This window comes from Lepus europaeus, chromosome 17 (assembly GCF_033115175.1).
Source record: "Lepus europaeus isolate LE1 chromosome 17, mLepTim1.pri, whole genome shotgun sequence".
Lineage (NCBI taxonomy): Eukaryota > Metazoa > Chordata > Mammalia > Lagomorpha > Leporidae > Lepus > Lepus europaeus.
The window spans coordinates 842,840-859,849 of NC_084843.1; the positions used below are offsets into that span (position 1 = coordinate 842,840).

At 69.3% G+C, this 17,010-nt stretch overlaps 2 protein-coding genes across 7 annotated transcripts in view; one reads left to right on the top strand and one right to left on the bottom strand.

Moving 5' to 3' along the window:
* The window catches only part of STK32C (serine/threonine kinase 32C), a 69,878-nt gene extending 64,439 nt beyond the window's left edge, over positions 1-5,439 (top strand). For all 6 annotated transcript variants that reach the window (XM_062214052.1, XM_062214053.1, XM_062214051.1 and 3 more), the window contains 4 exons: positions 768-893; positions 975-1,106; positions 4,425-4,492; positions 4,886-5,439. In XM_062214052.1, coding sequence (XP_062070036.1) covers positions 768-893; positions 975-1,106; positions 4,425-4,492; positions 4,886-5,030 — 471 coding nt within the window. In that variant the 3' untranslated portion in view covers positions 5,031-5,439. The remainder of the gene's footprint in view (positions 1-767; positions 894-974; positions 1,107-4,424; positions 4,493-4,885) is intronic.
* Positions 5,440-5,875: 436 nt separating this feature from the next.
* On the bottom strand, positions 5,876-16,892 carry DPYSL4 (dihydropyrimidinase like 4). The gene is made up of 14 exons (XM_062214198.1): positions 16,820-16,892; positions 14,038-14,126; positions 13,384-13,568; positions 12,650-12,814; positions 11,529-11,590; positions 11,361-11,441; positions 10,408-10,476; positions 10,056-10,176; positions 9,280-9,436; positions 8,957-9,098; positions 8,494-8,664; positions 7,993-8,172; positions 6,582-6,747; positions 5,876-6,160 (listed from the first exon to the last, which is right to left on the bottom strand). Exons 1-14 carry the CDS (start codon positions 16,856-16,858, stop codon positions 6,069-6,071), a joined length of 1,719 nt encoding a protein of 572 aa, XP_062070182.1. The 5' UTR covers positions 16,859-16,892; the 3' UTR covers positions 5,876-6,068.
* Between the last annotated feature and the right edge of the window lie 118 nt (positions 16,893-17,010).

Consider the following 17,010-nt stretch of genomic DNA (forward strand, 5'->3'; position numbering starts at 1 on the left):
CCAGGCAGTGCCCTGGGCTCCTCTGGCCTTGCTCGTCCCTTGGAGGCAGGCAGCCCTGCCCACTACCAGTGCCAGGGGACAGGCAGAAAAGAGGCCGGACCCGAGCGCCTCCCAGGGCCCACGGACGCCGCCTGCAGGGACCCCGTGTGGCCCTCAGCAGCTGAGGTCAGGTCTGGGCTGGGGACAGCTCTTTGATGGCCGGCACGCTTCACCACGCCGGTGGCTGTGTCCCAAAGTGGGGGGTCCCAGAGCCTGGGGTCGCCTGTGCACGGGAGGCCAGGTCAGGCCCCATGAGGGCCTCCTGACTCCCCGAGGGGGTCCCCAGTGGGAGTTTGGCTCCAGAGGCCCTGAGTGGACAGAGGGGACAACCCAGACAAGCCCCACGCCCAGCACCTCACACAGGGCCTGCAGCGTTCTGGCTGCCGTGAGCCTGGCAAGAGGCGCTGGCGGCTGGGACGCTGCTGCCCACGGTCCTGAGGTTCCACCTTGTGTTGGAAGTAGCTTCGCCTTCGTGACCCCCTGCTGCCCCCAGTGTCCAGGGAAGGAGTCGTCAGACAGGCCTCCACTGCCACCTGCTGGTGGGCCCGGCAGAGCCCCTCGGCTGTCCCTGGCTGTGGGGGACTGTCCCTCTGGCCGCGTGGCTGAGCTGACCGCATTGCTCTGCCTGAAGTCGGTGCCTCCTCCCTTTCTGCGCCCCGAGAGCCTGCACTTCCTCCCCTGGCCTCGCGGTGGCCCCCGGGCCCGGCCCAGCTGCCTGTCTCCCGCAGCTCCTCACCGTGAACCCCGAGCACCGGTGCTCCAGCCTCCAGGACATGCAGGCGGCGCCCGCCCTGGCCGACGTGCCTTGGGCTGACCTGAGCGAGAAGAAGGTGGAGCCAGGCTTCGTGCCCAACGTAAGCTGTGGCGGTGCCCGGGCGGGGCCCCGGGCCGGGCGGACCACCCCTGCAGCCGGCTCAGCACCGGTGCCTCCACAGAAAGGCCGCCTGCACTGCGACCCCACCTTCGAGCTGGAGGAGATGATCCTGGAGTCGAGGCCCCTGCACAAGAAGAAGAAGCGGCTGGCCAAGAACAAGTCGCGGGACAACAGCAGGGACGGCTCCCAGTCGGTGAGCGCCGGGCTCCTGTCCCTTCCTACGCGGGGACGGCCCCTGGGGAGTGCCGGGCTCCTGTCCCTCCCTATGGGGGGACGGCCCCTGGGGAGTGCCGGGCTCCTGTCCCCTGTGCAGGGACGGCCCCTGGGGAGTGCCAGGCTCCTGTCCCTTCCTATGCGGGGACGGCCCCTGGGGAGTGCCGGGCTCCTGTCCCTTCCTACGCGGGGACGGCCCCTGGGGAGCGCCGGGCTCCTGTCCCTTCCTACGCGGGGATGGCCCCTGGGGAGCGCCGGGCTCCTGTCCCTCCCTACGCGGGGACGGCCCCTGGGGAGTGCCGGGCTCCTGTCCCTCCCTACGCGGGGATGGCCCCTGGGGAGTGCCGGGCTCCTGTCCCTCACCCCCTGTGCGGGGATGGCCCCTGGGGAGTGCCGGGCTCCTGTCCCTCCCTACGCGGGGACGGCCCCTGGGGAGTGCCGGGCTCCTGTCCCCTGTGCGGGGACGGCCCCTGGGGAGTGCCGGGCTCCTGTCCCCTGTGCGGGGATGGCCCCTGGGGAGTGCCGGGCTCCTGTCCCTCCCTATGGGGGGACGGCCCCTGGGGAGTGCCGGGCTCCTGTCCCCTGTGCAGGGACGGCCCCTGGGGAGTGCCAGGCTCCTGTCCCTTCCTATGCGGGGACGGCCCCTGGGGAGTGCCGGGCTCCTGTCCCTTCCTACGCGGGGACGGCCCCTGGGGAGTGCTGGGCTCCTGTCCCCGTTCAGGGTGTGCTGAGGTCTCCTGCGGTGTTGTACATGGCCAAGGCGGGCAGCCGGTCTCCCTGAAGTCCTGAGGAAGCCCACGCCCCTACCCTCACACAGCCCCTCTGAGCCCATTGCTCACTGGGAGCGCAGGCTGTGAGCACGCACAGGAATCGTGTATGGGAAGACCTCAGCGTCCAGGTGTGCTAATGGCTACGTGCGTGTGCCTGGGTGTGTCACCTCCCAGGTGCACTAGGGCCCAGGTGTGCTAGGTTTGACTCCCCAGATGCACTAGGACCCAGGTGTGCCAGGTGTGACTTCCCAGGTGTGTGACTCCCCAGATGCACTAGGGCCCAGGAGTGCCATGTATGACTTCCCAGGTGTGTGACACCCAGATGCACTAGGGCCCAGGTGTGCCAGCTGTGACTTCCCAGGTGTGTGACTTCCCAGGTGCACTAGGGCCCAGGTGTGCCAGGTGTGACTTCCCAGGTGTGTGACTCCCCAGGTGCACCAGGGCCCAGGTGTGCCAGGTGTGACTTCCCAGGTATGTGACTCCCCAGGTGCACTAGGGCCCAGGTGTGCTAGGTTTGACTCCCCAGGTGCACTAGGGCCCAGGTGTGCTAGGTGTGACTCCCCAGGTGTGTGACTCCCCAGGTGCACTAGGGCCCAGGTGTGCTAGGTGTGACTCCCCAGGTGTGTGACTCCCCAGGTGCACTAGGGCCCAGGTGTGCTAGGTGTGACTCCCCAGGTGCACTAGGGCCCAGGTGTGCTAGGTGTGACTCCCCAGGTGCACTAGGGCCCAGGTGTGCTAGGTGTGACTCCCCAGGTGCACTAGGGCCCAGGTGTGCTAGGTGTGACTCCCCAGGTGCACTAGGGCCCCGGTGTGACAGGTGTGACTCCCCAGGTGCACTTGCACCCTGGGGCTGCTCTAAGAAGTCGCCGAGGGTGGCTGGGGCAGCAGACACGTGCTCTGGAGAGTCCAGCTTGAGGTACTGGCCCAGCCGAGCCCCTCCCAGGGAATCGGTGTGCACGGCTTCCGGCTCCTGACGGTGGCTGGCCGAGGCATCGCTCCATCCCATCTCTGCCGCCGGGGCCCAGAGGCCACCGGCCCCTGCTCTCATGGGAATGACTGGCGCTGGACTCGAGCTCCCTCGACTGTTCCTGGCAAGGCAGATGTCCCACGAGTGAAGCCCCTCCACGTTTGTGTTCTGGGAGCTCTGGATGCAGCCCGGGCTGACTGCGCTGTCCTGGCGCCACCCCTGGGGTTCTACAAGCGGGGCTTTCTCCCCTCTGGCCTCCTCCGAGATTTCCTGTCCTGGGCTCTCAGCCACCTGGCTGTGCCTGGGCGTGGTCTCAGCCTCCCGGGTCTGTGGATTGGAAACTCCCACCCCCTCCTCGCCCTCCTGCTGGTTGTGGCCCCACTGTGCGGTGTGTGACGTCCTTTGGAACTGTCTGGCGTGAAAGGCAGAGTGACGGGGCTGGGGAGACAGGTAGGAGGTAGACAGATCTTCCATCCGCTGGTCCACTCATCAAATGCCTGCGACAGCCAGCACGGGGCCAGGCCAGGCCTGGAGCCAGGCACCCATCCAGGGCCCCCACCTGGGTGGCAGGGCCCCCAGCTCTTGAGGCGTCACTGCGGCCTCGCGGGTGCATTAAACGTAAGTGTCCTGGAGGCAGGGCGGCTCCGCCCTGGGCACTGACGTGGGGTGCAGGCGCCTCGGCTTAGCTCTCAGCACAACATCCACCCCCAGCGCTTCTCTGCGTGCTGCTGCTGTCTGCGCCCACTCTGGGGGCTTCTGAGGCCGTCCCTGTGCTGCCCCCCCCCCCCAGGAGCCATCGAGGGCAGCCGCAGCGCCACGTCTCGCTCCCTCCTGTTCTGTCTCGGGGTCCCTGTCACTCTGCCCGCCCCCTCTGGCTCGGGGCGCAGGTGTCCCCACCCCCAGGTGACAGGCGCTCGCTCTGTGCCGCACGCGGGTCTCACGGCGCCGTGTGCTGTACGCCCACCGTTCCTCCTCCCTCTTGCTGGGCCTCCTGACTTCTGTTGCGAGCTGCGTGGGTGGGCCTGGGCCTCTGTGCTGTGTCCACAGTCACTGAGGGCGTGGAGGCTTCGCGTCCCTCCGGGGCCCTTGTTTCTGCCCCTCGGCTGTGTCCCCGCCTTTACGCTGGGGTGGGGGTGGGGTGCTGTAGACTGTGAGGCCCTCCCAGCCTCCCCCAGGGCCCTGGCTCAGTGGCCAAGGGAGGGCCCGAGGGGGCGGAGCCAGACAAGCACCTTTCCCCCATGGGGGGGGGTTCCCCTGGAGAGCAAACTCTCCACGTGGTGGGGAGCAGGGTGGGGCGGGGCTGCCCCTGGTGACAGCTCCCCCCTTCCAGAGCCACAGGCTCCCTGCAGATGCCAGCCCTGGGCCACTCTGCTGTCCCCTCCCTGGCTGAGGCCATCCGGGAGCTGACCTTGGGGGCGGTGCTCGTCCAGGGCCACAGGCACAGCCCCCAGGACCCACTGGCTGGGCGCGCCTCCTCCGCAGCCCCCAGCAGCTGACCCCAGTGCCCGGGAGCAGGGCCTGGCTGCCCTCTGTGGGCTCAGCAGTGCCACTCTGCCCGCAGGAGAACGACTACCTGCAGGACTGCCTGGACGCGATCCAGCAAGACTTCGTGATCTTCAACAGGGAAAGGTGAGTGTGGGGCCTGGGTGGCCCTGGGCAGGGGGCCTTGCTCAGGTCAGGGCTGACGGCCCCCTGGGGTCCCCACCCCTCAGCTGCTCGCTCAGCACCCGTCCTGGGTAGAGGGGCCAAGGTGGGCCACACACAGTGCACACCTGCTGCCCTGGGGGTCTGGGAGGGCTTCCTGGAGGAGGAAGGACGTGCAGGGAGGGGGTGGAGACTCCGTCCCTTGTTGCTGACACAGAGCCTGCAGGAGTCCAGGGCTCCTCCCGGCCAGACGTGGGCTGTGCTCTGCCCCTTCCACCCCAGCCTCCCCGCTGTGCTGTGTGTCCTGCAGCAGGGAGCCTGGGTCCGCGTGGGCCCCAAGGAGTGGAGCACAACCCCCACCCCATTTCTCTCTCCCAGGCTGAAGAGGAGCCAGGACCTCATGAACGAGCCACCCCCCATCCCCGAGCCCGCGGCCGCGGCGGAGTCCGGGGCCGACGGTGAGGCGGAGCCCTCCGCTCTGCCCATGTGTGGCTCCCTCTGCCCCTCGGCTGGGAGCAGCTAGGCCACAGGCCGGCACCATGGGGACAGCTGACTCTCGGACACTATGGAGGCTCGGACCAGCCGTGGGAGGTGCAGCAGGAGGCCCAGCACCCAGATGCCTGGCAAGGAGCCCAGGCCATGTCTTGCACCCACGGTGCAGGGCGACACTGGCGCTGGGGGGAGCTGTGGGTGCCTGCGCAGTGCCACCTGGGCCCCAGCCCCTTGCGGCGTGCAGGGAGCCACCTCGCCCCAGCCGCCCTCCGCCCGCTGGCTGGCATGTCGGGAGCACTGGGCCCTCAGACTCAGCAGGACGCTGCCCCGCCACCCACACGTTCACTGCCCGGGGCCGAGGGAGGGAAGGGGAAGAACGTTTTCTACTGAAGCCGAGTGCCCGGCATCTGTAGTTCCCGCCGCAGACATTACAGCGTGAGAACCATCAGGGTCGGCGCCGCGTGTTCTCTGTGCCGGGGCTGGGCAGCCCCACCACGCTCCAGGCCGTGGGCGCCCGGCCCCCAGGTGACAGCTGCCGAGGCGAGGGGAGAAGTCAGGGCTCCGCACGCACAGCGGCCTCTGAGCAGACACCTTTAATGCACCCCTGGCCCCAGACAGCTGCCTGGGCTTCCTCCCCCCAGGGGCCAGCGCGGTTCCCTGCAGACTGGGGCTGGGAGGGCGTGGTCCCGGTGGATCCCTGACATCACACTGCGCCCAGGGCAGGCAGGAGAGCTGGGGCCCATTCCTCCCGCGGGGGCAGCGCCTCGGCTGGGACAGGCGGGAGCACCAGGGCTCCATGGGCAGTGATGAATGCGGGGAGGCCTCCAGGCTGAGGCCCCCTCCTCACCTGCCTCCCTGCAGGTCACAAAGCACCTGGTGGGCCGGGGCCCGGGGCTGCCTCGCCCTGGCAGTGAAATCCAGCCCCCTGCTCCCAGGACCAGACCAGGGTCCCCCAGGGCAGCGCCTGTGGGGGCAGGGTGGGGCGGTGGAGCACCTTTCAAGGTAATTCTAAGAGGGAAGAGCTAGCTGGCAGGCGGCACCCACCCAGGGCCCCTCTGAGTCCTGAGGTCTATGAGAGGGAGGTGATGTTGGAGCGGCCACCAGGGGGTGCCATGATCTTCTGCGCTGTGCGCCTGGCAATGTGGTCGTCGGCCTGGGACCCTGGAGAGAGAGCAGGGTGGGTGTGGGAAGGGGTGAGCAGCAGGGGCTGCTTCTGTGCGCCCAGGAGGGCAGCACCCCTGCCATGCCACGCCACACGCAGGTTCGCTCCCCGAGGCTGTGGTGCACAGCCCAGTACCCGGGAGGCCCTAAGATCTGTGGGGATTGCAGGGTGACCCAGCAGGAAGCCTCCCCTGGAGGGAGGGCCAGGTCCTTCCTGTGGGCCCCTGTGAGGGCAGGGTGCCAGGGGGTGGCAGGGACCACCCTCACCTCCCAGGCAGGACAGCGGGCGAGGGTCAGCTGTGGTTTGCTGGGGGCCCAGTTGTGCCACCTGCCTCCAGCGTCCCCGAGGACGTCTGTGTGCAGCCCAGGTCCCACCCCCCGATGCTCCAGAGCCCAGGGCCCCTCCCCCAGCTCAACTCACCAGAGAGGCTGAATCCCGACTGGTGCAGGTTGCGTACGGGTGGCACAGAGATCTTGCCAGGGCAGGATGCCCGGGCCTGGGCACCGCCCCCCGGCTTGGCGGGCACCGGCGCCTCGTGCACTGGCCCATCATAGAGGCCTCGGGGCACACCGTGGATCTCGGCCAGCTGCAGCCAAGGGGGCTGGTGTGAGGGCTGGGCCGGCCCACCCCCTCGAGCCCCCCACCCCGTGTGCACACACCTGCCATGCGTGTGCAGGAAGCTTCACACACACATGCCTTCCTCCAGGCTCCCCCGCCCCCGGCTGCACAGGGGCTCCTTTGGGAGACGGAACTCAGCCCCAACAAAGTCACCGCCACCTCAGGGCCCAGCGCCCGTGGCCAGCTCGCCCCACCTGACCCTGGGAGGGCCCGACAGGCAGTCCTGGGCCCTCACGGCCCCGGAAACGGCCACAAGGGCGGCGGCACTTCCCAGGAGCCCCTGCAGCCTCCAACCATGGACCCCCGGTTTGCAGGTGCCACCAGCCGGCCCCTCCCTCAGGACTCCCGGTCACAGTCACGGGGGGGGGGGGGAGTAAGTCGGGAACACCAGGCCCCAAGGGCTCTGGTGGCTCCGCCACCTCCCACTCTGCTCACGTGGACCCGGGCTGCGTCTGAGCTGCAGGCTCCCATCTTGACTGCCACAGCCTAGCCCCCACCCCACCCCTGACCTGGGCCTGGGCCGCCCCTCAGCATCCCTGGGGAAGAGGGGTGGTGCTCCTGGGTGAGAGCCCCACTCAGCCTCCAAACACCCAGCCCATCCTGGACAGCACCCTCCCCGCTCAGCACGTGTGTGTGCGGTGTGGGAGTGTGCACACGCGTGCTCACGTGTGTGTGCACATGCTCACCTGTGCCTGTGCCGTGTGTGCTGTGTGGTAACCGTGTGCGAGTGCCAACATCTGTGCTCGTGTGTGCATTCACGTGTCCTGTGAGCATGTGCAGTGACCATGCAGCTGAGTGAACTTACACGTGTTTTGCGTGTGCTCTTGTGTGCATGTGGCCCTGTGTTGTATGTACTAAAGAGCGTACATACTGTGCCTGCGTTGTGGCTATGTGCACAGGAGCACCTGTCGGGTGTGGCTGATGGTGGACGTGGCTGGTGACCCCAGGAGCCAGGGAAGGCTGTGGACAGTGCCCACAACCCCCAAGTTCACTGTGAAGACACCTGCGTCCAAGCTGTGCACAGCATGTCTCTTGGGGGAAACCCCTGGGGTCTACACTGCGGGCTCAGGGGCTTCCTCCCGGAGGTGCCCCCAGTGAGCTATTTCTATCCCGATTTCCCGGAACAGCCCCGGTTACTCAGTGACAAAATACAAAAACCATGGCCCAGCAGGGGGCGCGATCCCGCGCACACGCACACAGCCCCAGGCCTCACCCGGTTGCGGGCTTTTATCCGCTTGTAGACGAAGTCGGGGAAGCTCTTCCGGGGGATGAAGCGGCCGGCGCCGGGGGTGACGGTCACGCTCCCGCCCTCCAGCACCACGCGGCCCTGGCTCACGACCACCACGGGGGCGCCTCGGCACTCCAGCCCCTCAAACACGTTGTACTCCACGTTCTGGGGGGACAGGCATGCGCCCAGCGCCCTCGACCCCTGGTTCCAACCAGGGCCCATCTGGGCCGGCCAGTGGGGTGGGGTCTCGGACGTGCCTGGTGCGGAGGGAGCCAGCCCGCGGCGACTGGCGGATCTTCAAAGGACAAAGGGACCACCAGGGAGCGGGCACTAAGCTTGCTCTTCCCCAGCCGGGCAGACACACAGCACAGCTCTGCCTCAGTCTCCCCACCTGTGCGAGGGGGCACCCACCCTGCAGGGTCAGCAGCAGGAGGAGGGGGGCAGGCCCGGGACCCTCCCGGGGAAGCTGCCTGGGGATCCCCGTACCAGATGGTGGCTCTTGGCAGAGATGACCTGGGTGGCCTTGGGGTTCCAGACAACCAGGTCGGCGTCGGAGCCCACGGCCACGCGCCCTTTCCGGGGGTAGAGGTTGAAGATTTTGGCAGCGTTTGTACTGGTCACGGCCACGAACTCGTTCTCATCCATTTTCCCTGTGGCCTGCAAGGCAGGGGCCACAGCTGGGGCATGGTCCCCGGCACCCCGGGGCAGTCCCTGGAGGCCCAGGCAGCCCGGCCCCGGGGGGAGGGGCGCTGCTCTCTCAGACCCACTCCAGGATGAAGGAGCCCGATTTCTAGGCGCAGCTGGGGGTCAAGGCTGTGGCTTCCTCCACAACACCATGTCCCCTGAGGACCCGAGGTGGCGAGGGGGCAGGCGGCTGGGGTCTCACTCACAGGGGCCCTGGACGGCAGGGCTGTTGGGGTGGGGGTCTGACCCGGGGGGCGGCACTCACCACGCAGGTCTCCCAGACCACGGCCAGGCGCTCCTCCACGCCGTTGGTGCCCTCGGGAATCAGCGTGAAGTTGTCTTTGCCCACAGCCTTCTGGGCGGTGGTGAAGGTGCAGTGGGCGCTGCCCGTCACCTGGAGGTCCCCGCTGTGGACGGGGCGGGGTCAGGGGAGCTGAGGGCCCGCCCCCCCGAATGGGCAGGGCCAGAGTGACCTCCAGACGAGGGGTCCTCGGGGCAGGGATGGAGCACGAATGGGTGTGAGGGGCCCCCCAGGGCTCCAGCTCCGCCCCGTGCCTGTGTGCAGCCAAGGCCCGGCAGGGAGCTCACCTGGACAGCAAGGAGGCCAGGTGGCCTGCAGTGGTGGGGTCCGGGCTGATGGGGGGTGAGGTGACGAAGGCCGCGGCCTTTGCCCAGTTCTTGCTCCAGTAGTGAGAGCCGTCGGTGCCCAGGCTGGCCGTGATGGGCTCCCCGAACACAACCACTCCTGCAGTGGGCGGGGCCGGGCACATGGGCCTGGCACTGCCGCCCCGACACCCCCACTGGTGCCTCCTTTTCCTGGCCTCACGCAGCTGGCCCCCATCTGGGCAGACACCTCAGTCCTGAGTGGACATGGGTAGCCCTGGGGGTCCCTTGGGGAGGGGCCTGCAGCAGCCGACAGAGGGTCTTCTCCATGCCCAAGCCCCCCAGTGGCTGCGGCACACAACCCTGCAGGTCCCTGATAGTCCTCACCATGGGCCCCGCCAGAGGGCAGCATGACGGATGGCCCCCCCAGGCCACCAGGCGGGTCCCGTCTGACCCTCGGTGCACCCCTCCCGCCAAGGCTGAGTGAGGGCGATGCCCCTGGACACACAGGCTCAGCACAGCTCTGCCCGGGTACCTGGGGCTTGGGGTGACAGGGGCTCTGGGGCCCCTAGGGGGCAGCAGCTGCTCCAAGGCTAGGGACCTGGGTCCAGCCCCTCCCTGCCGGCACTCAGGGCACCTGCGTCTCCGCTGGGCCTCACTCCCAGACACAGCCTGGGCAGCAGCACCCTCACACAAAGGCCAGGTAGCACCAAGGCCACCTTCCCCCTTGGCACCGCGGCCAGCAAGGGCTGGGCACTGACCTCTGCGCTTGGCCTGGGCGATCACGTCGGCCGCGCCCTTGCTCATCACCTTGGTGACGTACAGGGGGCAGTTGGCCTGCTTGGCGATGGTGATGGCTCGGAACACAGCCTCGGTCTCCACCTGGGGACGGAGGAGGATCCAGGCCCTGGAGAGCGTGGCGGGGGGCCCAGGGCCTGCGGGGACACGCCTCCTGGGGTGAGGCCTCAGCCTGGGGCTGTGCCCAGGGCCCGAGGCAAAGGCGGCAGAGTGCCCAGGGGCCCAGGGCCTGGGCCCGGCGGGGAGGGGCCGCCAGTTCACCAAGCTTCGCCCGGGGAGGGGTGGCTGGGGGACGCTGGGCAGGAGGGTGCTCACCTCCTCCGGGTGGCTGAGCACGTGGCCCTCGGGGCCGGTGATGCCGAGATCCAGTAACCGCTTCTGCTCCTGCACAAACCAGAGCCGCCCAGAGCTGTCCACCACGGGGCCAGGGACAGGGCCCACTGTTCCCCAGGTCACCCCAGGGACAGCTGGCTCGGGGCTCCTGACCGATGGGCCACTCAGCCGCCAGCCCCACCAGTGAGGCTGTGTCCCCATGGGGTACACAGGGCCAGAGCCCAGGGTGACCACGCCTCCCACCTCCCACACTGTATGTGGCGCTGGGGTGAGCAGCACCAGGGAGACCCCCACAGCCAGACTCGGGCACCGGGGCCTCTGGCCGAGCTGCGCCTCCTGCCTGGGCGCTGTGCTCAGCTTGGCCTTGATGTCCTCGTGAGCACTGCGGGGTGGGCGCAGCGCCCTGCTGGCCCGCAGCTGACCGGCAGACAAGGACCCCACGGGCACCTCCTTCCTGTGGAGCTCGGGCATGGAGGCCTGGCCTGCCCAGGACTTGCCTTTGGGTGTGACCCCCACCCCCCACTGCAGTCCTAGGGGCCGTCCTGCCCGGAGCCTGAGGGCATGGGTGGTGCTGGCCCCTTCCAGGTGCTATCTGGGATGTGCTGGGTGGGTGCAGTTGGGTGAGACTCCCCATGGGGGCTGTGACCCTCGGGGCTGAGACTGGCTTCCAGGAAACCACCAATCCCAGCCCTTCGGGGACATTTTAAGATGGGGGTATTTTTGATACCAGGTGGGGTGATCCCAGGAAAAGCTGTATCACGACATCACAGACCCCCAAGCTCCCTCACTCCCCCAACCCTGTTTGACCTTTGACCCAGGACAAGCTATCTAAGGCAGCACACTTAGCGTTCCCTCCCCCTCGGCCGCCACGGGACCTGGCGCTCGCTCTGGGCGTCACCGAGGTCCCCCTCTGCCCCCAGCCCGGCCCTCAGCACCTCCTCCACGATGTCCCCGTTCTCGGCGTGCACTTGGGCCAGGGCGCCCAGGTCCCTGACGATGCTGAAGATCTCGTACATCTGGTGGGGGGGGGGGGTGGAGTCAGGGGCCACTCCAGCGGCGCCCCAGGACTTCCTCCCGGCCCCCCTCCCTGCACCTGCCCTCACCTGGCCGTCCGTGCACTGGCACCTGTCCTTGTACGCCATGAAGACCAGAAAGGAGTTCACACCTGCGGGAGGGCGTCAGGCAGGTAACACCCAGGGAGGCCCCTGCTCCCCACGTCCGGAGGGGCCGCGGCCGGGGAGGACAGCAGCAAGCAGGACCCAAGTGACCTGCTCCTCCTGGGTCCAGGGCGAGGGTCACCGAGCGCCCGCAGTGACAGAGCCCCTGCACCTGGGCCTGCACCCTCCATGCCACCTGCTCTCTGCAGAAGCAGGGTCGGGGCCCAGCACGTGCGGGCCTCACTTTGCCACAGGGTAGGGCCTGCAGGGCCACAGAGGCACCCACGGAGGGGACACGAGCTCTCTCAAGTCTTTCAAGAGCTCGGGCGAGCGAGACCCCCAGAGGGCGCGCCGGCGTGAGGGCTGTGTCAGGGACCACAGGAAGTGGCCGTCACGAACTCCCGACAGGGCCGCGGCCCCTCCACCGGTGCCAGAGCCCTGTGCCCTCCCTGGCCCGGCCGGCACAGCCTCACGCCAGGCCGCGGCTGCAGATGACCCCGGAGCCCAGCGATGAGAACCCAACGCTTCCAGGGCTGCCCGGGGAGTGGCAGAGAACCAGAGCTCTCGGCTCCTGAGGGGTCCGGGGCCCCAGGAGGCAGGGCCGCCTTTCCTGGGAGAGCGATGGTGTGGGAGTCTGACAGATGGGGGGGGGGGGGGTCCTGTCCCGATCTCTCAGCAGCAAAGGAAAATCATCTTTGAGTGACTCCTAGCCGCTCTGCTCACCCTTGGCCACCTGCCCTTGGTCAGGAGAGGCCAGCAGCAGCGGGGTCTGAGAGGGGGCCCCCCCGCCCCCAGGGCTGCTCACCCTCGGCCACCTGCCCTTGGTCAGGAGAGGCCAGCAGCAGCGGGGTCTGAGAGGGGGCCCCCCTGCCCCCAGGGCTGCTCACCCTCGGCCACCTGCCCTTGGTCAGGAGAGGCCAGCAGCAGCGGGGTCTGAGAGGGGGCCCCCCTGCCCCCAGGGCTGCTCACCCTCGGCCACCTGCCCTTGGTCAGGAGAGGCCAGCAGCAGCGGGGTCTGAGAGGGGGCCCCTCTCACTGCCTCTCCCCCCACCCCCAGGGCCACTCACCCTTGTCCCTGACCAGGGCCTCCAGCTCCTCCTTGATGCTCTCGTGCCAGCGAGGGACGTCCATGTGCAGGGAGTAGTCGCAGCAGGCCGTGCTGTCCGCCCGCTCCCGCCACTGCTCGTAGGCTGCCAGCAGGCTCACCCCCACATCGGGGAACACGTGGTCCACTGTGGGGGCAGCCGGTCAGCCAGGGCCCCCCACTGCCTCCCAGGGCACAGGAACGCGTGTTTGAGGGAGAGAAGCCAGTGGAAGCCTTCTCCTTCCGCTGTGCACAGCCAGCTCCCCCAAAGCCTGAGTTCAAGCCACCCCACTCCCAAGGGACCCGACGCCCCAGGAGTGAGTGGCAGCAGGGGGCCATGCCCGCTCCAGCCCAGGTGAGGAGCTGGGTGCTGTCCATGGTGCTGGCGCCTCCCCAGAACAGCCCAGGACCTTTGAGCACAGAGGACCCTCCCTCCCCACCACGTCCACTGCACTGTCGCCTTCACCAACCCCGCCACACCCACACCCTGTCCCAGTGGGCACCTGCTCCACCTCACGGGGACCCCTGGGCTCCGGTTGGAGGCAGGTGACAGGCGGTGCGGGAGCCGGGGCAGCGGGGACCGGAGACGGCCCGCCCGCTCCACGGAGCGACAAGGCGCTCCCCGCCCAGCACGGGCTTTTCTTCAGGCCCCAGCTGAGCAGCGCTGGCCAGGCAGTGACCAGGCGGTGGCTGCCACCTCGGAGCCGCCCCACTCACGGATCATGGTGGTGCCTCCCGCGAGGGCCGCCTTGGTGCCCTGACAGAAGTCGTCGGCCGGGGCCATGCCCAGGGCGGGTGCCTGCAGCCTCGTGTGGACGTCGATGGCGCCCGGCAGCACCAGGAGGCCGTGGGCGTCCACGGTCCTGACGCCCTCTGGGACGGTGAGGTTCTCTCCAATCTGCCTGAGGGCGGCAAGGAGCGAGGTCACCGGGGCGGACAGCTCGGGCTGTGCTGCGACACGGGGGCCGCCGGGGGAGGGGGCAGCCAGTCGGGGAGGCCCCCCCGCCCCCCCCCCCGAGCCCCGGGGGCGGTGAGCTGAGTCTCCCATGGCCCAGGACACGGAACACGGAGCTGCGCTGACGTCTGTCGCCCTCAGCTCCCGGGAGCTCCCACGCGCTGCTGGTTGAGTGACAGAGCAGAGGAGCGGCGACTCTGTGCTGCCGCTGGGAGTGACAGCCGCCGCTCCACTTCCAAGGCCTCAGGACGGCTCACTGGACGCAGCCGCTCCCCTGAGGGGCCGGGCCCCCCAGCAGCCCCCACCCACCACTTCCGGGGAGCAGAGTTCGCAAGGGCTGCCCACGTGCACCCAGATTTCGCCCAGAAGCCCACGGGCTGCAGAGCGCGAGCCCGGCGCCCCGGGCAGGGACTCACTTTATCAAGCCGTCCTCGGCGTACACGTCGGCGTAGAAGGACTGGTCATCGTTCACGACCCTGCCGCCTCGGATCAGCAGGCCGTCAGTCTGGCAGAGGCAAAGCGCCGGCCATGTTCCAAACCGAGTGTCTCAACAACGCCGCCTGCACCCCCTGCCTCCGGGAGGTGCCCGGGCCCCAGGCCCAGCACAGGAGACCACAGCTCCCACTACAGCCCACGCGGGCAGACGTCAGCCAGAGGTGACCCGAGCGGCCCCCAGGCCAGGCAGCCTGGGCTCAGGGACGACCGGGTGGTGCCGGCAGTGGTGGAAGTGCAGCCGCATGGCGGACCACAACCACATCTCCAGACTGACCGTCCATCCGGCCCGTTCCACCTGAGCCCCGTCGGCCTGTGGCGGTGCCAGAGGCTGGGGGACAGAGCAGCGCCCAGCAGGCATGGCCCCCACTCCAGGAGGCAGATCAGGCTGTGACGGCCACTGTGACAGGGAGGGGCGAGGCCACCTCGGAGGGGACGGGAAGCAGCCCGTGCAAAGGCCCAGAGGCAGGAAGACCTGGAGAGGCGGCTGGGGGCTGGAAGCCTGTGAGGGAGGGGGCTCTGGGCAGGGGTTCGGAGGGGTCTGGTTGATGGGCGTCAGCTGGCTTTGATTACGGTTTGACTGGTGTTTTACAGAGATCGCCTGGGCTGCTGGGTGGGGTGGGGAGTGGGGTCGCTCATCCAGGTGGGACGAATGGTTGGGGGCCACAGGTGTAGGGCGATGAGGGGTTGGGCAGACAGCGGCCACTGCCGTGGGATGAGCAGAGGCTGGGGGGCCAGGCCAGTGCCTCTTGGGTACGTGGCATCAGGCAGGGGCAACGCCAAGGCTTGACAGACGCAAGACCAAGTCCAACAATCCCACCAGTGTGGGAGGCAGGAAGTGGGTGTCCCCAGGGCCCCTCTGCAGGCCCCAAGAACAGTGGAGAGAAACAGAGGGGCAGAGCAGCAGGGCCGCCCCACCCTCCAGGGACCTGGCCTGGCGGGAGGGGTCTGCGCTAGCCCAGGGCTGCCCCACCCTCCTGGGACTGGCCTGGCGGGAGGGGTCTGCGCTAGCCCAAGCCTCCCGGCTCTTCCCACACAGCCAGCCTCATGACGACACCTGTCACTGGGGCTGCGAGCAGCTGTGGGGCCTGCACCTTGGGAATCTGCTGAGACGGCACCCACCTGCGCTCTGCAGAAAGGGGCAGAGCACCCACAGCCCCGGCCCCCCCACAGCCCCGGCCCCCCACAGCCCCTGCCCCCCCACAGCCCCTGCCCCCCCACAGCCCCATCCCCCCACAGGCCCTGCCCCCCCACAGCCCCGGCCCCCCGACAGCCCCGGCCCCCCCACAGCCCCTGCCCCCAAAGGCCCCATCCCCCCACAGCCCCTGCCCCCAAAGGCCCCATCCCCCCACAGCCCCGGCCCCCCCACAGCCCCGGCCCCCCCACAGCCCCGGCCCCCCAAGGCCCCATCCCCCCACAGGCCCCGCAGCCGCCCCCCCAGAGTCAAGAGTATTTCAGAGCCGGTGAAAAGCGTCTGAATTTCACACTTTGGGACTGACAGATAAACACAGCCTTGGCCAAACAGCCCAGGCCGGTGCGCCCAGCAGGGCCGAGCAGCTGAAAATACTTTCTGGCGCGTGGTGAGGGAAACCTGCTGACCCCAGGACCACCTCGCCCCACGGCGCCCTGCACCTGCTCACTGCCACTCCGAGCTCAGCACCGGCCGGCACCGGCCCATGCTCGGCCTGGCTTCTGCAGCCAGAGTGGAGGCCAAGGCCACCAGCCCCTCCCACTGGAGCAGCTCCTTCCCAAACCCAACCCCGGGAGGGGCTGTGGGCTCCAGGTGGAGCCCTGCTCACCTCTGGGGGTGGGGGTGGGCAGGATTTCAGCACCCAAGTTCTGGGGACCTTCTGGGGTTCAGAGCTAGAGGGCCACGCACTGTGCTGTGTGGGCTCAACCCACCGCTGTTCTCCCAGGTCCACCTGGAACCCGGCGCTGGCCCAGCCAGCTGGGCAGGAGGCCCTGCGTGGGCAGGGGAGGGCTCAGGAAGCAGCCCCCAGGCTCCACTGCCTGGGCCAGGTCTCCGGCGAGTCCAAGCCCCCTCCCCCTCCCTTCTGCTCCTGGCCGCCTCCGTGGAGAGAGGGGCTTGTTTCCACGCAGGCCCAGGTCAGCCTGACCACTCGGTGCCTCGACCGGGCCTTCCTTCCCCACGGCTGGAGCTGCCAGGTGGGCGACCAGCAGGTGCTCGCCTCTCCTCCCTCAGGGTCTCGGAACCCCAGCTTCGCGGTGGGGTCGGGGGTCCCGTGGGTCTGGGCCCAGCGGCCACGGCTAAATGGCTTTGTCTTGGACAAAGAGCTCCAGCGGCGGCCGCGGCTGCGCGTCCAGGGGGCGGGCGGCCCCCCAGGCTGCTCCGGGAACCGCACCTCCGAGCGCCGGGCACGGGCTGGCCTGCCCAATCAGGGCCGCGTCCGGTCACGCCGCGGGCAGGGACCCGAAGCCGGTCCGCCGGGAGGAAGGCGCCCTGCACCACGGAACCGCCGCTCGCGGTCCAGGCCCCCAAAGCCGGCCGGCACGGGGGCGCGCTTCCCGCTCCGCGACCCAGCCGGCGCTCGCGGGGCCGCGGGGATTCTCGGCCCCAGGCACACTGAGGCGCCAGCACCCCACGGGGGTCGCCCGGGGGCGAGACCTAAAGGCAGGGGCCAGGAGGGTCCAGCCGGGGCCCCGGCCCCGCTCTGGGGTGGGGGCAGGGACCGGGCCCGCGCTCACCGTGGTCCGGGGGACGCTCTTCCTGCCCTGCAAGGACATCTTGCTCCGGGACCCGCTCCGAGCGGCGGCGGCGGCGGCGGACTCAGGCGGGCGACGCGCGGAGCCGAGCGTGCGCGTGGGTCGCGGGGCGTGCGAGTGCGAGCGCGCGAGAAACAAGGCTCCGGGCCCCGCCCGCCCCGCCGGGCCCCGCC

Excerpts from the sequence above, each read along its gene's own strand:
- DPYSL4 (XM_062214198.1), bottom strand. The coding sequence starts at position 16,858 with ATGTCCTTGCAGGGCAGGAAGAGCGTCCCCCGGACCACG. Across the intron at positions 12,815-13,383 it reads GGGAGGCACCACCATGATCC|TGGACCACGTGTTCCCCGAT; the intron begins GTGAGTGGGGCG and ends CTGCCCCCACAG. Across the intron at positions 8,665-8,956 it reads TGGTCTGGGAGACCTGCGTG|GCCACAGGGAAAATGGATGA; the intron begins GTGAGTGCCGCC and ends CCTGCCTTGCAG.